Source organism: Rhodamnia argentea, chromosome 10, assembly GCF_020921035.1.
Source record: "Rhodamnia argentea isolate NSW1041297 chromosome 10, ASM2092103v1, whole genome shotgun sequence".
In the NCBI taxonomy this organism is placed as follows: Eukaryota; Viridiplantae; Streptophyta; class Magnoliopsida; order Myrtales; family Myrtaceae; genus Rhodamnia; species Rhodamnia argentea.
Window position 1 is genome coordinate 7,143,122 of NC_063159.1, and position 19,069 is coordinate 7,162,190.

The 19,069-nt window shown below is 39.3% G+C and overlaps 2 protein-coding genes, 1 long non-coding RNA gene and 1 pseudogene across 3 annotated transcripts in view; 1 reads left to right on the forward strand and 3 right to left on the reverse strand.

The window, feature by feature from the left end:
* The window catches only part of LOC125316740, a 21,904-nt pseudogene extending 8,868 nt beyond the window's left edge, over nucleotides 1-13,036 (reverse strand).
* Nucleotides 1-19,069, forward strand: part of LOC115750563 (protein FAR-RED ELONGATED HYPOCOTYL 3) — an 874,908-nt gene that overhangs the window by 379,548 nt on the left and 476,291 nt on the right. The window lies entirely within an intron of this gene.
* On the reverse strand, nucleotides 472-3,526 carry LOC125312525 (pentatricopeptide repeat-containing protein At3g22470, mitochondrial-like). Its single transcript, XM_030688035.2, has one exon. The coding sequence runs from the start codon at nucleotides 3,476-3,478 to the stop codon at nucleotides 1,334-1,336; it is 2,145 nt and encodes a 714-aa protein (XP_030543895.2). The 5' UTR covers nucleotides 3,479-3,526; the 3' UTR covers nucleotides 472-1,333.
* On the reverse strand, nucleotides 10,258-19,023 carry LOC125312531. The gene is made up of 2 exons (XR_004016493.2): nucleotides 18,987-19,023; nucleotides 10,258-10,482 (listed from the first exon to the last, which is right to left on the reverse strand). It is a non-coding gene; the product is annotated as an uncharacterized LOC125312531 (long non-coding RNA).

Sequence of the window (19,069 nt, forward strand, 5' to 3'; positions counted from 1 at the left end):
AATTTCTCTGGAGATTTTAAGTTTCATCATAAAAGTGGCTTTGCTTCAGTTGCTAAGCCCACGGACCTGCTTTTTTAAATCAGGAAACCAGACAAAAGAGACAGCTGAGGAGTCAATCCTCTTGTGATATGCAGAACTTCAATTTGATCCTTCTGCTCGACAGGTTCTTTTTTCTGAGTTCAATTGATCATGTCTGCCATGGTATCCGCACGTGAACTTAGCTCAAAGACAGGTCTCCGAAACACCTGATTGTGTCAGCAAACAAAGAGTAGAGGGAGAGCGTAAATGAGAGGCAAACTGTCCAGGCAAATCCTCCAGTCCTGAGTGATTCACTTGAAAATAAACGGAAAAAAGACTTCCTGAGTCATTAATTGAATCAGACAAAAATGGCAAGGAATGTACCTCCATTGACAGACAACCCCATTGATCTGGAAAGCGAATAAATTGATGCTGTGAAAAAGATGGAGGAAATTCACATCATCTCGGCCTGACTGCAGTTAAGTTGATTGGTGTTCACTCAAGACGTCTAACATTGGGAATGTCTGTCCAGGGCGTTCATGTTCACCCATCATCAGATGCTTTTGGAAAATTTCACACAGTGCGAAGGAGTGGACACTTCATGTAGTTTTCATAGACTTGCAGCCATGTTCCTTAGTCAGCAAGCCATCCCTCAGACTTCACTGTTATTTGCATGTAAGAAGCAGAGCAAATAACCCAAATATTTAATCACCCTGTGCTGATAATCCGAGTACCCAGCTTGACCCAAATGTTCTCCACTATTGTTTCAAATACCATCCACTTCAAGGTATGCTTCTTCTTTGAAATAACTATGGTAAATAGGACATTGAAGGGATCAGAATGTGTTAGGAAAAGAGTATAGCAGAGAACTAGGATCTCCTTCTCGAAGCACATACACAACAGGCAAATCAGGACTCATGACTTAATATACTTTATTACATAGTAAAGTTATTGCCATTAACATCTATTTAATTCAAGATCATCCTCAGACCCCTTGATCATTTATACGAATTTCACCAGTTTGAAGAACGTTAGGCACCAGAAGCACTAAACAACAAGTACATGTACCAGTTAAAAATAGAGATTTCGCACCGAACATAGGTCTTAGAAACAAAATCCACCTTCCACCCCTCCAAATATTTGCCTTCTTGGGCGGTTCAATTCAGTCAACAGTGCCCAGACTTAAAATAACTTCAGTAATGGGACAAGGGACTGAAAGAGATGATGTGACGAAGAAAACTTGCCTTTGGTCTGGTTTACTCTTCATACACATTTCAGATGAAAAATTGGACATATCTCAGAGCCAATGCAGAGTTCAACTAGGAAAGGAAGAAGTTCCATTTGTCACGCAATATTTAACCCACAACTCCATCGTTCCCACATTTGCAGAAAAACCCCTTTCAACCATTTCACCAACAAGTTGCGCTGCTCTCGTATTTTCGTTATTTTTGAGTAGTCCTTGTATAATTGAATTATAAGTGACGCCATCTGGAAAGAGTCCATTTCCTTCCATCTCCTTTAGCAGCTGATATGCTTCTTCTGTGCGACCTCCTTTGCACAATCCATGCATGACACTACTATACGTCCGCACATTAGGTTGCAAGCCTCGAGCATGCAAACAATTAAACAGGTCCATAGCATCATCGAGCTTTCCGGCATTACACATGCCGTTTATCAGAATATTGTAAGCCACAATGTTTGGGATGAACTTGGAATCTTCCATCTTTCGAAGCAATGTAATGGCCTTGTCAATCTGCTGCACTTTACACAAGCCATCCAAGAAAGCGCTCAAGATATAATGATTAAGAGAGAGATCGCGAGATTGCATCTCGTTGATTAGCTCCTCCGCAGCTTGAAGGTTCCCAACCTGGCAAAATCCATTTATGAGAGTGCTGTATGTGATGATGTTAGGAATCACTCCCCTTTGCAACATTTCTCCCAAAAGCATCTTTGACTTCTCAACTCTTCTTGCTTTGCAGTATCCGTTAATCAATATGTTATAACAAACAACATTAGGTGAGCAGCCTCTTTCAACCATCAAATTAAGCACTTCCATAGCGTCCTGCATCCTATTTTGCAAACAATAACCATTCATCAATGCATTATAAGTGAAACTATCAGGGATTTTACCTAATTGAATCATCTGATCGACTATGGCCCGTGCCTCCAGGAGCATTCCCTCCTTACAATGTGCATCCACCAGAATAGTAAAGGTCCGGACGTTTGGCATTACTCGGCTTTTAACCATATGACTCAGCAATCTTCGAGCCTCTTTCAATTGGCCAGAATTGCACACCCCTTGAATGACGGAGGTATAAGTAACGACGTTCGGTTCAATTCCTGCCTTCATCATCTTGTCCAACAAGACCGTAGCATCTTTCCATTGGCCTAGGCTGCATAAGCAATGAACCAACGAGTTATAAGTGAGCAAGTCCGGTTGGGTGCCTCTGCTTGTCATCTGTTCCAACAATACGAGAGCATCTTCCATCTGGCCTACATTGCACAGACCGTGGATCAAGGAGTTATAGGTAACAACATTTGGCTCAATGCCTTTCGTACTCATACCTTCGTGCAGCCTCAACGCTTCTGTGATCAATCCCTCCTTGCAAAGACTATCTATTACTATGCTGTATGTGAAGGAATTCAGCCTGCAACTTCTCTCTTCCCAATCCCTTAGCAATTCAATCGCTAATCTGGTGTTTCCCGCCCTGCATAACCCCTTCGCAATTATCGCATACGTGATCTCATCAGGTGCGGGACCATTTAGAACCATATCATCGAGGAACCTCAACGCTTGATCAGTTTTGCCCTTATTAAGGAGACCATCAATTAGGGTGCTCGATGTGACCACATCGATGTGAAATCCGAGCTTGAAGATTCTGCCCAGAATAGACAATCCCAACTCAACCTGCTTTAAACAGCAAAAGCAATTCAATGAAATATTCAGCAAAACAACATCATGCTCGATCCCCAACCAAAGCAGCTGCTCAATCAACCGTATCACAGTGGAGTACTGCTTCATCCTCGCTATAGCACCCAACAGTAGACTAAAATCCCTGGCAGAAGGCAAAGGATTTGTCTTTATCATTTTATTGATGCAATACGAGGCATCACTGACACTCTTAAACACACCTCCATTTCTACAATGTTTCCTCACGTATCTCAAGAGCTGGTTCGGGTCGTCTACACAAGGGATGGGGATCGAAGAAAACCTTCGACGACCGCGAAACGAGAAACAGACACAAGAAGGATGAAGGTGATAGAGAAAGGAAAGGGATGACGACTGGCTGGAGATGGCAGCTGGAGCACGAAGAAGGAAGATAGAAGCACCATAAAGACTCATTCGCTCCATCAGCAGATGAATTTGAAAACTGAATAGCTTCTTCTTTGGAAGATGGAGGCACTGTATACACAAAGACGTGAACTTGATTTCAAATAATATCACAACATCAATTCTCATGAACTTTTATAGGTGATCATTTTGAAGAAATTTCGTTTTTCGTTCGAAGAAGTGATTCACACGCACAGATTTATTTCTCAGGCAAGTAGTTGAGATTTGCTGTATCATTGGATGGCTTGATAAAAAAATGTGATAACTTGATAATGAACATCAAACATTATATACTTCAATGAGTTTATGTGTATAGGCATTTGACACAGAATTAACCTCAACTCACTCTGTGTCCTAATTCAAGACTGAAATTTGATCTGACAACCGAAACAGAGAACAGCAATTTGCCCATAACAGGTCAGATTCACAAATTAGATTTTGGAGAATCTAGGCACATTTAAAATCCTAATTTCTCAAACATACCTGACTCTAGTCGCCTCGAAGTGTATAGCATTTGACAGAGAATTCAGGACAACTCATTCTGTGTCCGAATTAAGACTGAAATTTGATCCCACAAACAAACCTGACTCAGCTATTCCTATTTCAACTGCAAAAACTTGAGCATTCCGCTTCATAAACAGCGATCTTTCTGAGAAACAGAACTTTCCGATGAGCTAAGCTGAACACACACACACACACACACACACACACACACACACAGAGGAGGGCAAAACGGAACCTGAGCGGTGACGGACTATCGATTGCTTCGGAGATTACTGTTGGAGGGGCGAAACCAGGAATCGTTTAGAGCGAGAGAGCAGCAGGCCAGGACGGCGACGGAAACTCCATTGGTGGACGGCGGCGCGTGAGCCAGTCACTGGTGGCTGGGATCCACGACGAGAGAGGCGAACAAGAAGAAGAGGGCAAAGAGAGGAGTCGAGCGTCAGAGTGAACTGAGGGCGAAGAGTTTTACCCAGGCAAAACCAAAAAGAGCTTTCTTTTTTTTTTTTAAACTTAAAAAATAGAATTTTTTGATTTTTTTTTTCTGATCGGAACCAAAAAAGAGTTCACTTACCCCATAAACATTTACCCTTAAGACTTCCAAAAAATTCTCAAATTAATACCTCAGGACATATTTATCCCACTAATTTTTAATCTCACGAAATATCTCAAATTCATGCCCCTCACCCAGATCTACTCTTAGTTAAAATTCAAACTTGTCAATATACATATATTTCCCACTCGGATCTTTCGTTCATATTTAAGTACTTCATGTCAACCCGTCTGCCACATGTGTTGACAAAGTTGCACTAGATATGATTTTTTTTTAGGAGTACCAATTTTGGATTTTTATGTGGGAAAGAGTTTATTTAGAGCAAACGTGTCATGAATTACCAATTTGAAAAATTTAATTGTATTAGCCTAAAAAAAATTGAGAAAAAAGATGCCCAAATATCTCGTCCAACGGTTTTTCTTAAAATACCACTTTAGAATGGGCTTTTCTCAAAATTCCAAATTATCATGAGGTCTCTCTCTTGAAAGAACACCAAACTATACCAAGGCAACTTCAATTGCTAATCCTCGTCATGATAGTTCCTTGAGCTTAAAATTTCTTTCTTGAAAAGTTTAAAAGTTTTAAAATGAATCGAATTTGGAAGTCTTACTCCATTTCCAAATGCATAATTAAACTAAAAAATCATGTAACCTTAATATTTTTATATGTCTTTACTTTTGTGTAATGTGAATCCATGAAGTTACTATTCGCATAGTGTATGGTAAACTAGAGTACCGGGTTGACACGTCGGTTTCCAGACACTATGCAAAGCACAAGTCAACCCAGCAAAAGCCGAAGCTTTCCTTCATATGTTTTTCTTCCTTGAAGAGAGGGAATACGGATATAACCTACGGGGAGATCCCTCAACCATATGGGGGAGTTCCTTCCCTTGTCTCCCCTTGAGCCTTTTAAGGACCTACTTAGGTCCTACTCACGATCAATGTATAAAGTCTAAGAACTTTCATGTCATATGTAATGTCATTGCCGAACTCTCTATTTATTCAATTGGGTCCCCTGAACTATTTTAAAGTATTTGATATTATCCTCGCATTAGTAAGCGCTAATGAAATTTACTGACATGGACAACAACCTAAAGAACATTAAAGTTGCCTAAAGAACATTAAAGTTGATTGAAATTAACTTTTGTATATTTCAAACATATTTAAAATTGCAAAAAATTATACTCGTTCATTTGAACTCTTTATTTATTTACAAAGGTTTCTTTGCTCAATCAATTAAAAGACATTCGCATTCACCTAACTCTATTCAATAGTGGTTTTAGAGGTCTCAATTGGTAGCAGGACAAGAAGAATAAGGAAAATTATTAATAACAAGCATGGATTCTTTTTAACGGGTCCAATAGTGAGTTCAACAAAGAAGATGAAATTATTTGTATGGGAAAAGGACAACAACAGTGTAACAAATCGTGTATGGCTTCCACTTTAGTGTTAAAACTTTTTATACGATTATTTAAGTGCTACAACGTTTAACAAGCAATAAGTAAGTGACATCGGTGACTTAGTTTTCAAAAAAATTAAACGTACTTTCCGAAGTCACTTAATCGGATGTTTTCAAAATGTCTGGATAATATTTATCATTTATGAAATGTTTGCTCTAAAACTTTTGAAACGTGAGCCAAAAGTACAAATCACGAAGCAAATATTCCAGTTACTATTTTCCTTTGTTTATTACGCTAAAAAGAAAAGCCATAAAGGAAAGATTCTCTTAAAATAATTTTATTTAAAATCACGAAGATGTATTTGTTTTCCTCTAGAAGGAAAAAAAAATAAACAAAAAGGGAAGTGCCAGAGCAAGTAACCTTATGAAAACGGGCTACTTCTCTTTAATCAACTGGGAGAATCAACACTAGAGTTTGGGCACCAATTTATCCCCAAAATCTCCATGTGTGAAAAATTGATGCATTTAATGATGTTGTTCGGTATATAAATTACACATCACCTAGTTTTAAAATGTTTCGTGTCGGGACTTCAAACACGACTACTTTAGTACCAAAACTTTATAAACAATCAATTTAACTCCCAAAACTTTTTAAAAGCATCTATTAAAGTGGCTTTGGTGAGCAACAATAGAATTTCCGTCACAAAAATGTTAGGATTTAAATTTATCACTGTAAAAGTTTTGGCATCAAAATGGGTGTTGTAGAACAGCTATGGCACAACCGTTTTTCTCCCTTGATAGTATTTAGTGAATGGTTTTTTTTCTTATTAATTTTAGAAGCTTTTATTGAAAATAAGGATCACATTGAAGCTTAAAAAATAGCTCAAAAACTGGATTGAACCGAACTTCAAATGTTATCCCAGAAAAAAATTGCAGACGAAATTGGACCAAAAAATTAGAGACAAGAATGCAACGAATAAGGAAAGGCATTAAGAATCTTCTCAATTAATTTGTCTACTACCGATGGAATACTTGTTACTATTTGAGTAGCGATCCTTATGCAAAAGGCGTGGCTTATGTCCTTGAGAACATGGTGACCGTGACACCACCCAGTGGCTGCCTATACTCGTGTGGACTGTAGTCAAGTGCTTTCTTTAAGGATTGTTAATTTAAATTTCTCAAAACGATTTCCATTTTTTAGGACGAGAAACCTAAATTGGGTTTGTTATTTTGATACTTGAGTGAGTTTTCAAGAGAATCTAAACACAAAATTAGTTCGTGACAGAGCGAAAAGAGTGAAACTTGATTATCATCTGTCTAAAACGAAATCATCATCATGCCTCCAACTTCGTACATACTCGAACACTGACCGTCTTCACTAAACATAGTGCAAAACCAAAAGTCTAAATGAATGGAAGGAAACGCTGCCTAAAGGCCAAAAGAAATGGTTATGTCCTTGCTAAAGCTCCTTGTGAACTTATCGTTTATGTTGAACACAAAGCACATGTCCATGTTGAATTTCAAAAAGACAAAACCATGACTTTGTCCCTGGTATTTGCATAAGGATCGCTACTCGAAAACCAGTGAGGAGGTGAAAAAACAAATTTACACAATACAAGATAGATGCCACGCGAGGATTCGGTCATTTCGATACCAACAAAATATTTCAAAGAAGCCAAATCGACAAAGATGAGACCTAGGGTAGGGTAACCCTTTCACATGTCAAACCAATTGCTGGTCATTCCCATTCATATAAGAGTCATAAAATGGAAAAAACAAAAGAGGATTCTAACCATGAAACACAATGGAATTATCAGCAAAAGATTGAACCAAACCAGCAACTAATAATGGAATAGGGGATTCTTCAGAAACCAACTTTCTCTGAAGAGTTTACATTCCATCGTAAAAGTGGCTTCGCTTCAGTTGCCGAGCCCATGAACCTGCTTTTTTAAATCAGGAAATGAAGAAAAAAGACAGCCAAGGAATTGATCCTCTTGTGATATATGCATAACTTCAATTTGATCTTTTTGATTGAGAGGTTCTTTTTCCTGAGTTCAATTGATCATGTCTGTTGAAGTATCCATGCGTGAACTTAGCTCAAAAACTGGTCTCCGAAACGCTTGCACGCCACTATGATCGTGTCAGCAAACAAAGAGCAGAGGGCATGACAAGAGGCACACTGTCCAAGCAAATCCCCCTAAGTGATACACTTTAAAACAAACGGAACGTGTTTGGGGGTAAATGTGCCGCACAAATATAAGTTTGGGGCAAATATGTCACATCGATAAAAGTTTAGGGTTTTTGGTGTCACAAGACAAAGTTTAGGATAAATATGTCACAGTGGGCATAATTTAGGGTTTTTGATAGCTTTTTCCCTTGTCATTATGATACTTGAGTGAGTCTTCAAGAGAATCTAAACACAAAATCAGCTCATGACAGACCGAAAAGAGTGGAACCTGATTATCATCTTCACTAAACATAGTCCAAAACCAAAAGTCTAGATGAATAGGAGGAAATGCTGCCTAAAGGCTAAAAGTAATGATTATGACCTTGCTAAAGCCATTTGTGAATTTACCATATATGTTGAACTCGAACCATGAGTCCATGTTGAATTTTCAGAAAGATGTAAAAATGACTTTGTCCCAGGTATTTACATAAGGATCGCTACTCGAAAACCAGTAAGGAGCTTAACGACAAATTTACACTAAACAAGATATATGCCACGCGAGAACTTGGTCATTTCGATACCAATAAACTATTTCAAAGAAGCCAAATCAGCAAAGACAAGACCTAGGGTATTGAAACCCTTTCACATGTCAAACCAATTACTGGTCATTCCCAATCAAGTAAGTGTCACCAACATAAGCCAAAACAAAAAATACAGAGGATGAGCTAATCCATGAAACACAAAATGGAATTATCAGCATAAGATTGAACCAAACTAGCAACCAATAACGCAATAGGGGATTCTTCAGAAACCAACTTTCTCTGTAGATTTTACGTTCCAACGTAAAAGTGGATTTGCTTCAGTTGCAAAACCCATGAACCTATTTTTTTAAATCAGGAAATGGACAAAAGAGACAGTTGAGGAGTTGATCCTCTTGTGATGCAGAACTTCAAGTAATATCATTTTGCTTGACAGGTTCATTTTTCTGAGTTCAACAGATCATGGCTGCCACCGTATGCACACGTGAACTTAGCTCAAAGACTGGTCTCCGAAACATTTATCCTAGTTCAACCCAAAAAAAAAAAGAACATTTATCTTAATATTTCAACACTGACAAAAACAAAATCATCATCATGCCCCCAACTACACAAACACTCAAACACCGACCATCTTCACTAAACATAGTGCAAAACCAAAATTCTAAATGAATGGAAGGAAACGCTGCCTAAAGGCCAAAATAAATGGTTATGTCTTTGCTAAAGCTTCTTGTGAATTTACCGTATATGTTGAACACAAAACACGAGTCCATGTTGAATTTCGGAAAGACATAACCATGATTTTGTACCCGGTATTTGCATAAGGATCGATACTCGTAAACCAGTAAGGAGGTGAAAAACAAATTTACACAATACAAGACAGATGCCACGCAACGATTCGGTCATTTCGATGCCAACAAAATGTTTTAAAGAAGCCAAATAAGCAAAGACAAAAAGACAAGACCTAGGGTATCGAAACCCTTTCACATGCCAAACCCATTACTGGTCATTCCCAATCATGCAAGTTTCCTCAACATAAGCGAAAACAAAAACAGAGGATGAGCTAATCCATGAAACACAAAATGGAATTATCAGCATAAGATTGAACCAAACCAGCATCTAATAACGCAATAGAGGGTTCTTCAAAAACCACCTTTCTCTGAAGATTTTACGTTTCATCGAAAAAGCGGCTTTGCTTCAGTTGCTAAACCCATGAACCTGCCTTTTTAAATCAGGAAATGGACAAAAGAGACAACTGAGGAGTTGATCCTCTTGTGATATATGCAGAACTTTAATTTCATCCTTTTGTTGACAGGTACTTTTTTCTGAGTTCAACAGATCATGGCTGCCACAATATCCATACATGAATGTAGCTCAAAGACTGCTCTCCGAAACGCTTGCACGCTACTATGATTGTGTCAGCAAACAAAGAGTAGGGGGCGTCACTGTCCCGGCAAATCCTCCTGTCCTAATTGATACACTTTAACAACAAACAGAAAAATGTGTCCCTAAGTCAGTAATTGAAACACATAAAATTGGGAAGGAATGTACGTCAGTTGAGAGCAAACCCTATTGATTGGGAAAGTAATTCAATTGATGCAGTGGAAAAGACGATGGAAATTTACATCATCTGGGGCTGACTGGTATGAAGTTTATTGGTGTCGGCTCAAGACGTCTAGCATTGAGAATGCCTGTCAACCACGTTCATGTTCACCCATCGTCAGAAGCTTTTCGGAAAATCCCTTGCAGCACAAAGGGGAAGATACTTCAAGTAATTTTTCATAGATTTGCAGCCATGTTCCTTAGTCAGCAAGTCATCCCTCAAACTTCGCCATTATTTGCACGTAAGAAGCAGAGCAAATAACCCTAATATTTAATCGACCTGTGGTGATAATCTGAGCACACAGCTCGACCCAAATATTCTCCACTACCAATTCAAATACCATCCACACCAAGGTCTGCATCTTCTTTGAAGTATCTATGGTAAATAGGACACTGAAAGCATCAGATTGTGCTAAAAAAAGAGTATAAAAGAAAACAAGTATCTCTCTCTCAAAGCACATATACAACAGGGTAATCAAGACGTATGACATAATTTATTTATTACGCAGTAAAGTTGTTGCTATTAACATCTATTTAATTCAATATCATCCTCACACCGCTTGATCATTTTAATGAGTTTCAACTATTTGAAAAACACCAGAAGCACTAACTGACGAGCACACGTACAAGTAAAATACAGAGATTCCGTGCCGAATCTAGGTATACGAGGACCAAAATCCACCTTCTGCACCTCCAAACATTTGCCTTCTTGGACGGTTCGACTGAGTCAATTGTATCCCAGATTGGAAAAAACTTCATTAATTAAACATGCGACTCAATGAGATGATGTTTGGAAGAAAACTTGCTGCAAATCTGATTTACTCTTCATCACATTTCAGATGAAAAAGTGGACACATCTCAGAGACAATGTAGAGCTCAACTTGAAAAGGAAGAAGTCCCATTTGTCACAAGATATTTAACCCACAACTCCATCGTCACTACATCTGCGGAAAATCGCCTTTCAACCATTTCACCGACAAGTTGTACTGCTCTCCTAATTTTGTTATTTCTTAGAAGCCCTTGGATTATTGCGTTGTAAGTGAGACCATTTGGAAAGCATCCATTTCCTTCCATCTCCTTTAGCAGCTGATATGCTTCGTCCATGAGTCCTCCTTTGCACAACCCACGCATGAGGATATTTTATGTCCGCACATTAGGTTGCAAGCCTCGAGCACGCAAACAATTAAACAGCCCCTTAGCATCATCGAGCTTTCCGTCATTACACATGCCATTTATTAGGATATTGTAAACCACAATGTAAGGGACGAATTTGGAATCTTCCATCTTTCCAAGCAATATCACAGCCTTGTCAATTTGCTGCATTTTACACAAGCCATCCAAAAAAGCACTCAAGGTATAATGATCTAGAGATAGATCGTGGGATTGCATCTCATTAATTAGCTCCTCCGCGGCTTCAAGGTTCCCAACCTTGCAAAATCCGTTTACGAGTGTGTTGTACGTGATGGCGTCAGGAATCAAGCCCTTTTGCAGCATTTCTCACAAAAGCATCGTTGACATGTCAACCCTTCTCGCTTTGCAGTATCCGTTAATCAACATATTATAACAAACCACATCAGGTGAGTAGCCTCTTTCAACCATCAAGTTAAGCACTCCCATAGCATCGTTCATCCTATTTTGCGGACAATAACCATTCATCAATGCATTATATGTGAAACTATTAGGCATTTCACCAAATTGAATCATCTGGTCGACTATAGCCTCTGCCTCCACAAGCATTCCCTCCTTACAATGTGCATCCACCAGAATAGTAAAGGTCCGGACGTTTGGCATTACTCGGCTTTTAACCATATGACTCAGCAATCTTCGAGCCTCTTTCAATTGGCCAGAATTGCACACCCCTTGAATGACGGAGGTATAAGTAACGACTTTCGGTTCAATTCCTGCCTTCGTCATCTTCTCCAACAAGACCGTAGCATCTTTCCATTGGCCTAGATTGCATGAGCAATGAACCAACGAGTTATAAGTGAGCAAGTCCGGTTGGATGCCTCCACTCGTCATCTCTTTCATCAATTCGAGAGCATCTTCCATCTGGCCTACATTGCATAGACCGTGGATCAAGCTATTATAAGTAACAACATTTGGTTGGAAGCCTTTTCTACTCATACCTGCGTGTAGTCTCAATGCTTCTGTGATCAATCCCTCCTTGCAAAGACTATCTATTACTATGTTGTATGTGAAGGAATTGAGCCTCCAACTTCTCTCTTCCCAATCCCTTAGCAATTCAATCGCTAATCTGGTGTTACCTGCCCTGCATAACCCCTTCGCAATTATCGCATACATGATCTCATCAAGTGCGGGACCATTTAGAACCATATCATCGAGGAACCTCAATGCTTGATCAGTTTTTCCCTTAATAAAGAGACCATCAATTAGGGTGCTCGATGTGACCACATCAATGTGAAATCCAAGCCTGAAGATTCTGCCCAGGATAGACAATCCCAACTCAACCTGCTTTAAACAGCAAAAGCAATTCAATGAAATATTCAGCAAAACAACATCATGCTCGATCCCCAACCAAAGCAGCTGCTCAATCAACCGTATCGCAGTGGAGTACTGCTTCATCCTCGCTATAGCACCTAACAGTAGACTAAAATCCCTGGCAGAAGGCAAAGGGTTTGTCTTTGTCATTTTATTGAAGCAATACGAGGCATCACTGACACTCTTAAACACACCTCCATTTCTACAATGTTTCCTCATGTATCTCAAGAGCTGGTTCGGGTCGTCTACACAAGGGATGGGGATCGAATCGAAGAAACCTTCGACGACCGCGAAACGAGAAACGGACACAAGAAGGATGAAGGCAATAGAGAAAGGAAAAGGATGACGACTGGCTGGAGATGGCAGCTGGAGCACGAAGAAGGAAGATAGAAGCACCATAAAGACTCGTTCGCTTCATCAGCAGATGAATTTGAAAACTGAATAGCTTCTTCTTTGGAAGATGGAGGCACTGTATACACAAAGACGAGAACTTGATTTCAAATAATATCACAACATCAATTCTCATGAACTTTTATAGGTGATCATTTTGAAGAAATTTCGTTTTTCGTTCAAAGAAGTGATTCACACGCAAAGAGTTATTTCTCTGGCAAGTAGTTGAGATTTGCTGGATCATTGGATGGCTTGATAAACAATGTGATAACTTGATAATGAGCATCAAACAATATATACTTCAATGAATTTATGTGTATAGGCATTTGACACACAATTCACCTCCACTCACTCGGTGTCCTAATTCAAGACAGAAATTTGATCTGACAACGTAAACAGAGAACAAAAATTTGCGCATCACAGGTCAGATTCACAAGTTAGATTTTGGAGACTCTAGGCGCATTTCAAATCCTAATTTCTCAAACATACCTGACTCAGCTATTCCTATTTCAACTGCAAAAACTTGAGCCATCCCGCTTCATAAACAGCAATCCTTCTAAAAAACGTGACTGGCCAATGAGCTAAGCTGAACAGAGAGAGAGAGAGAGAGAGAGAGAGAGACGGAACCTGAGCGGTGATGGACTATCCAATGCTTCGGAGATTACTGTTGGAGCGGCGAAAGTGGCGAAACCAGAATTGTTTCGAGCGAGAGAGAAGCAGGCGAGGACGGCGATGGCGACGAATACTCCAGTCGTGGACGGCGGCGCGTGGCCAGTCATTGGTAAGAGTTACCCAGAGAGGCGAACAAGAACAATAGGCCAAGAGAGGCGTCGAGCGTGAGAGTGAACTGACGCTACGAGTTTACCCAGACAAACCCAAAAAGAGCTTTCTTCTATTATTATTATTATTATTTTTTTTTTTTTGGTCTAAGCCAAAACGAGTTTTTGCATTAGATATGAATTTTATTTAGGAGTACCGATTTTGAATTTTTATCTGAGAAAGAATTAATTTAGAGCAAATATTACCTTAATAGTAATAACTAGGCCGAAAATGTCTTGGTTTGTCTTTGGCAGTCCTGGTTTTAAGTCCTGTTGTCGGTCCATACGAGTCGGATCATTTTCGGCACGATCTGACTCACCCATTTGGCCGCATTAAATGTCACCAAATGAAATCAAAAAGCTATACCCCTTTGAATTATGCAAGGTGGGACATTGTGATTCACATTGATGTGTTTGGTTCATATGGGAGGTGTCCAATCAAGAATTAATTAACGTATTTAAAAGTTTGAAGTGATTATTCAAAGGTATGCACATGGATTAAGTAAGATTCAAAGCAGGCATGAACATTATTAAAGAGGGAAATTCTTCTTACTTCTTACACTAGTAATCCATCGACCCACCTATCCTTATCTCTTGTGTTTATCACCATTTTCTTGTCATTTATCTTTGTTAATTTCTCGACCCAAAAAAAATCTTTATTAATTCGTTATTTATGTTAGCTAATGGAAAGGAAGAGAAATATATAATGGCTTGAATTTATTGCTCATGAAGATCCAACTTACAGAATTAATCTCTACACACACACACACAAAATGCGACATGGGCCTAATATAATGTAAAATCACAACATTTTAACGTGGGAACCCTCCAACAATTTTCGTTATTATCGAGCGATAATTCCTACAACAATGTCAGCTACTTTTTAATTAGAGTATTTCAATTAATTCGACGTCATAAAAGAAAAAAATAATTTCATACCGCTAATAGTCTCATATATATCACCACTTAATCGTTTCGTTTTTATACAAGTAATTTCGATAAACCGCAATGTAAACACATTGAAGTCTGAGAGGATAAATGACATTTCAATGCCCCGACACACCACACAATCATTTTGTACCCGTGTTAATAGTGATTACATTAAAAAAATTATTGAATTGAAAGGTCACTATGCTTCCAGGTCATTATCCTTAATCAATTGTATTATCTCCATGAAACAATTCATTAAGTAGCAACAGGATTATTGAAAGAAAACCGAAAAAAAAAAACATATTACGAGAAACGTATATGTAAAGCGGAACGTGTATCCAGCAGACAAAGAAAGTAAACATCCGAAGCATTCTTACGTTGGATAAATGCTTAACGAGGAATGAACTTGTAAACAAACCGTATTAGACAATGCACAGAGCTCAGCTGTATCCACAAGATTGCATGAGAAACGAACCGGCAGAAAAGCATGATCTCAGCCTAATCTAGCTCCTTGGACAATCATGCGTTCGACCAAGAAATGGTAGTGCAATTAGAGAATTGTTAACTCCAGATTCAAAAACACGTTCTGCAGACGACCAATTGGTATAATCTGAAATGTTCCTCATATTTCCACTGATGGTATGAAAAATGATCGATGCCTAGTCTAGCTCCTTGGACAATACCAAGAAATTGTACTGCAATCAGATTCAAAAAGCATGTTCTGCAGAAGACCAATTACTTCAAATGAGCTTGATTCCACTTTTCTAGCTCATCTCTTGAGAAGAGCGTTACTAATGGACAACCAGAAATTAAAACCAAAATTTGCTGTAGAGTGTCTGAGTCACTTTGCTACAGCGTATAAACAGAAATGTTCCTCATATTCCCATGGTTCGTATGAAAAATCATCAATGCCTTCATCAAGTATACAAATTCCATATGAACCACATAACCAAGTAACCCGGATCTAAGCTTTCTTTGAGAGCATAGAATAAAACATAGCATAACATGCCGTTAAAATAATCGAATCACGTCATCATGCTTGCCTTCAATGTAAAAAGGAGGAAGTTCCATTTGTCATGAGATAGTTAACCCAAAACTCCGTCGAAGCTATATCTGCAGAACATTCCCTTTTCAACCATTTCACTGGCAACTTGCTCTGCTCTCGTATTTTTGTTATTACTAAGTAGTCGTTGGATTATTGTGTTATAATTGACACCATTTGGAAATGATCCATTTCCTTCCTTCTCCTTTAGCAGCTGATATGCTTCCCCCGTGCATCCTCCTTCGCACAACCCTTGCATGAGAATATTATACATTTACACGTCAAGTCGCAAGCCTCGAGCATGCAAAATATTGAACAGCCCCTTAGCATCGTCCAGCTTTCCGGTATTAACACATGCCGTTTATTAGAATAGTGTAAGTCACAAGGTTTGGGACGAATTTGGAATCTTCCATCTTTCGAAACAATATCATGGCCATGTCAATCTGTTGCGCTTTACATAAGCCATCCAGCAAACCATTTACGGTGTAATGATCTAGAGATAGACCGCGGGATTGCATCTCGTTAATTAGCCCCTCCGCAGCGTAAAGGTTCCCGACCTAGCAAAATCCATTTACAATAGTGCTGTATGTGATGACATTAGGATCCGAGCCCCTTTGAAGCATTTCTCGCAAAAGCATCTTTGATTGGACAACGCTTTTCCCTTTGCAGTATCCGTTAATCAACAAGGAATAACTAACAACATCAGGGGAGGAGCCTCTTGCAACCATCAAATTAAGCACTTCCATAGCATATTTCATTCTAATTTGCGAACACTAACCACTCATTAGTGTACTATAAATGAAACCATCAGACATTTCACCTAATTAAATCATCTAGTCGACTATGGCCTCTGCCTCCACAAGCATTCCCTCTTTGCAATGTTCATCCACCGGAATATTGAAGGTTCGAACATCCGGCATTACTCTGCTTTGCAACGTATGGTTCAAGAGTCTTCGAGCCTCTGTCAATTGGCCGGAATTATACACTCCTTGAAGGACGGAGGTATAGGGAACGACATCCGGTTCAATTCCTTCCTTGATCATCTTCTTCAACAAGACTGTAGCATCATTCCATTTGCATAGGTTGCATAAGCAATGAAGCAACGTGCCAAAAGTCAATATATTGGGTTGAATGCTTCAGCTTACCATCTCTTCCAACAATACGACAGCATCTTCCATCTGGCCTACATTGCACAAACCGTGGATCGCAAAAATATCTGGTTGGACACCTTTTCTACTCAAACTTTCGTGTAAGCTCAAGGCCTCTGTGATTGATATCTCCTTGCAAAGACTATCTATTACCATGTTGTATATGAAGGAACCCAGCCTGCAACTTCTCTCTTACCAACCCCTTAGCAATTCAATCTCCAATCTGGTGTTACCCGCTCTGCAAAACCCTTTGGCCAATATGGCATACGTGGTCTAATTGCGTTCGAGGTCCTTTAGAACCGTATCATCGAGGAGCTTCAATGCTTGATAAGTTTTGTCCTGAATAAAGATACCACCAACAAGGTGTTCAATGTCACCACATTGATGTGAAACCAAGCTTCAAGATCCCACCCAGGATAGACAAACCCAAATCAACTCGGTTTAAGCGGCAAATGCAATTCAACAAAATATTCAGCCAAAAATGATTAACGTCAATCCCCAAAGAACGCAGCTGCTCAATCAACCGGATTGCAGTCGAGTGTTGCTCCATCCTCACTACAGCACACAACAGTCGACTGCAATCCCTGGTGGAAGGCAAAGTACACACACTTATCATTTTACCGAAGCAACGCAGGGCATCACCGACACTTGCAAGAACACCTCCATTTCTGCAATTGGTCCTCACATAACTGGACAGCTAGTTCAAGTCATCTAAATTAGGGTTGAGAACATATTTACACCATGCAAGATAGATGCCATGCGAGGATAAAGTCAATTTCTGAACCCAAATTAGCAAATCAGAAACTATATCAAATCAGTTACTGGTCATACCATGTAAGTGTAATCAACACAAGCCAAAATAAGTACAGAGGATGAGCTAATGCATGAAACGCAAAATGGAATTATCAGCATAAGATGGAACCAAACCAGCATCTAATAATGCAGTAGGGCATTCTTCAGAAACCAACTTTCTCCGAAGATTTTAAGTTTCATCATAAAAGTGGCTTTGCTTCAGTTGCTAAGCCCATGGACCTGCTTTTTTAAATCAGGAAACGGACAAAAGAGACAGCTGAGGAATCGATCCTCTTGTGATATATGCAGAACTTCAATTTGATCCTTCTGCTCGACAGGTTCTTTTTTCTGAGTCCAATTGATCATGTCTGCCATGGTATCCGCACGTGAACTTAGCTCAAAGACAGGTCTCTGAAACGCCTGATTGTGTCAGCAAACAAAGAGTAGAGGGAGGGCGTAAATGAGAGGCAAACTGTCCAGGCAAATCCTCCAGTCCTGAGTGATTCACTTGAAAATAAACAGAAAAAAGAGTTCCTGAGTCATTAATTGAAACAGATAAAAATGGCAAGGAATGTACCTCCATTGACAAACAACCCCATTGATCTGGAAAGCGAATAAATTGATGCTGTGAAAAAGACGAAGGAAATTCACATCATCTCGGCCTGACTGCAGTTAAGTTGATTGGTGTTCGCTCAAGACGTCTAACATTGGGAATGTCTGTCGAGGGCGTTCATGTTCACCCATCATCAGATGCTTTCCGAAAATTTCACACAGTGCGAAGGAGTGGGCACTTCATGTAGTTTTTGTAGACTTGCAGCCATGTTCCTTAGTCAGCAAGCCGTCCCTCAGACTTCACTGTTATTTGCATGTAACAAGCAGAGCAAATAACCCAAATATGTAATCGCCCTGTGCTAATAATCCGAGTACCCAGCTTGACCCAAATGTTCTCTTGTATTGTTTCAAATACCATCCACTTCAAGGTATGCTTCTTCTTTGAAATAACTAGGGTAAATAGGACATAGAAGGGATCAGAATGTGTTAGGAAAAGAGTATAGCAGAGAACTAGGATCTCCTTCTTGAAGCACATACACAACAGGCAAATCAGGACTTGCGACTTAATTTACTTTATTACATAGTATAGTTATTGCCATTAACATCTATTTAATTCAAGATCATCCTCAAACCCCTTGATCATTTATACGAATTTCACCAGTTTGAAGAACGTTAGGCACCAGAAGCACTAAACGACAAGTACATGTACCAGTTAAATACAGAGATTTAGTACCGAACATAGGTATTAGAAACAAAATCCACCTTCCACCCCTCCAAATATTTGCCTTCTTG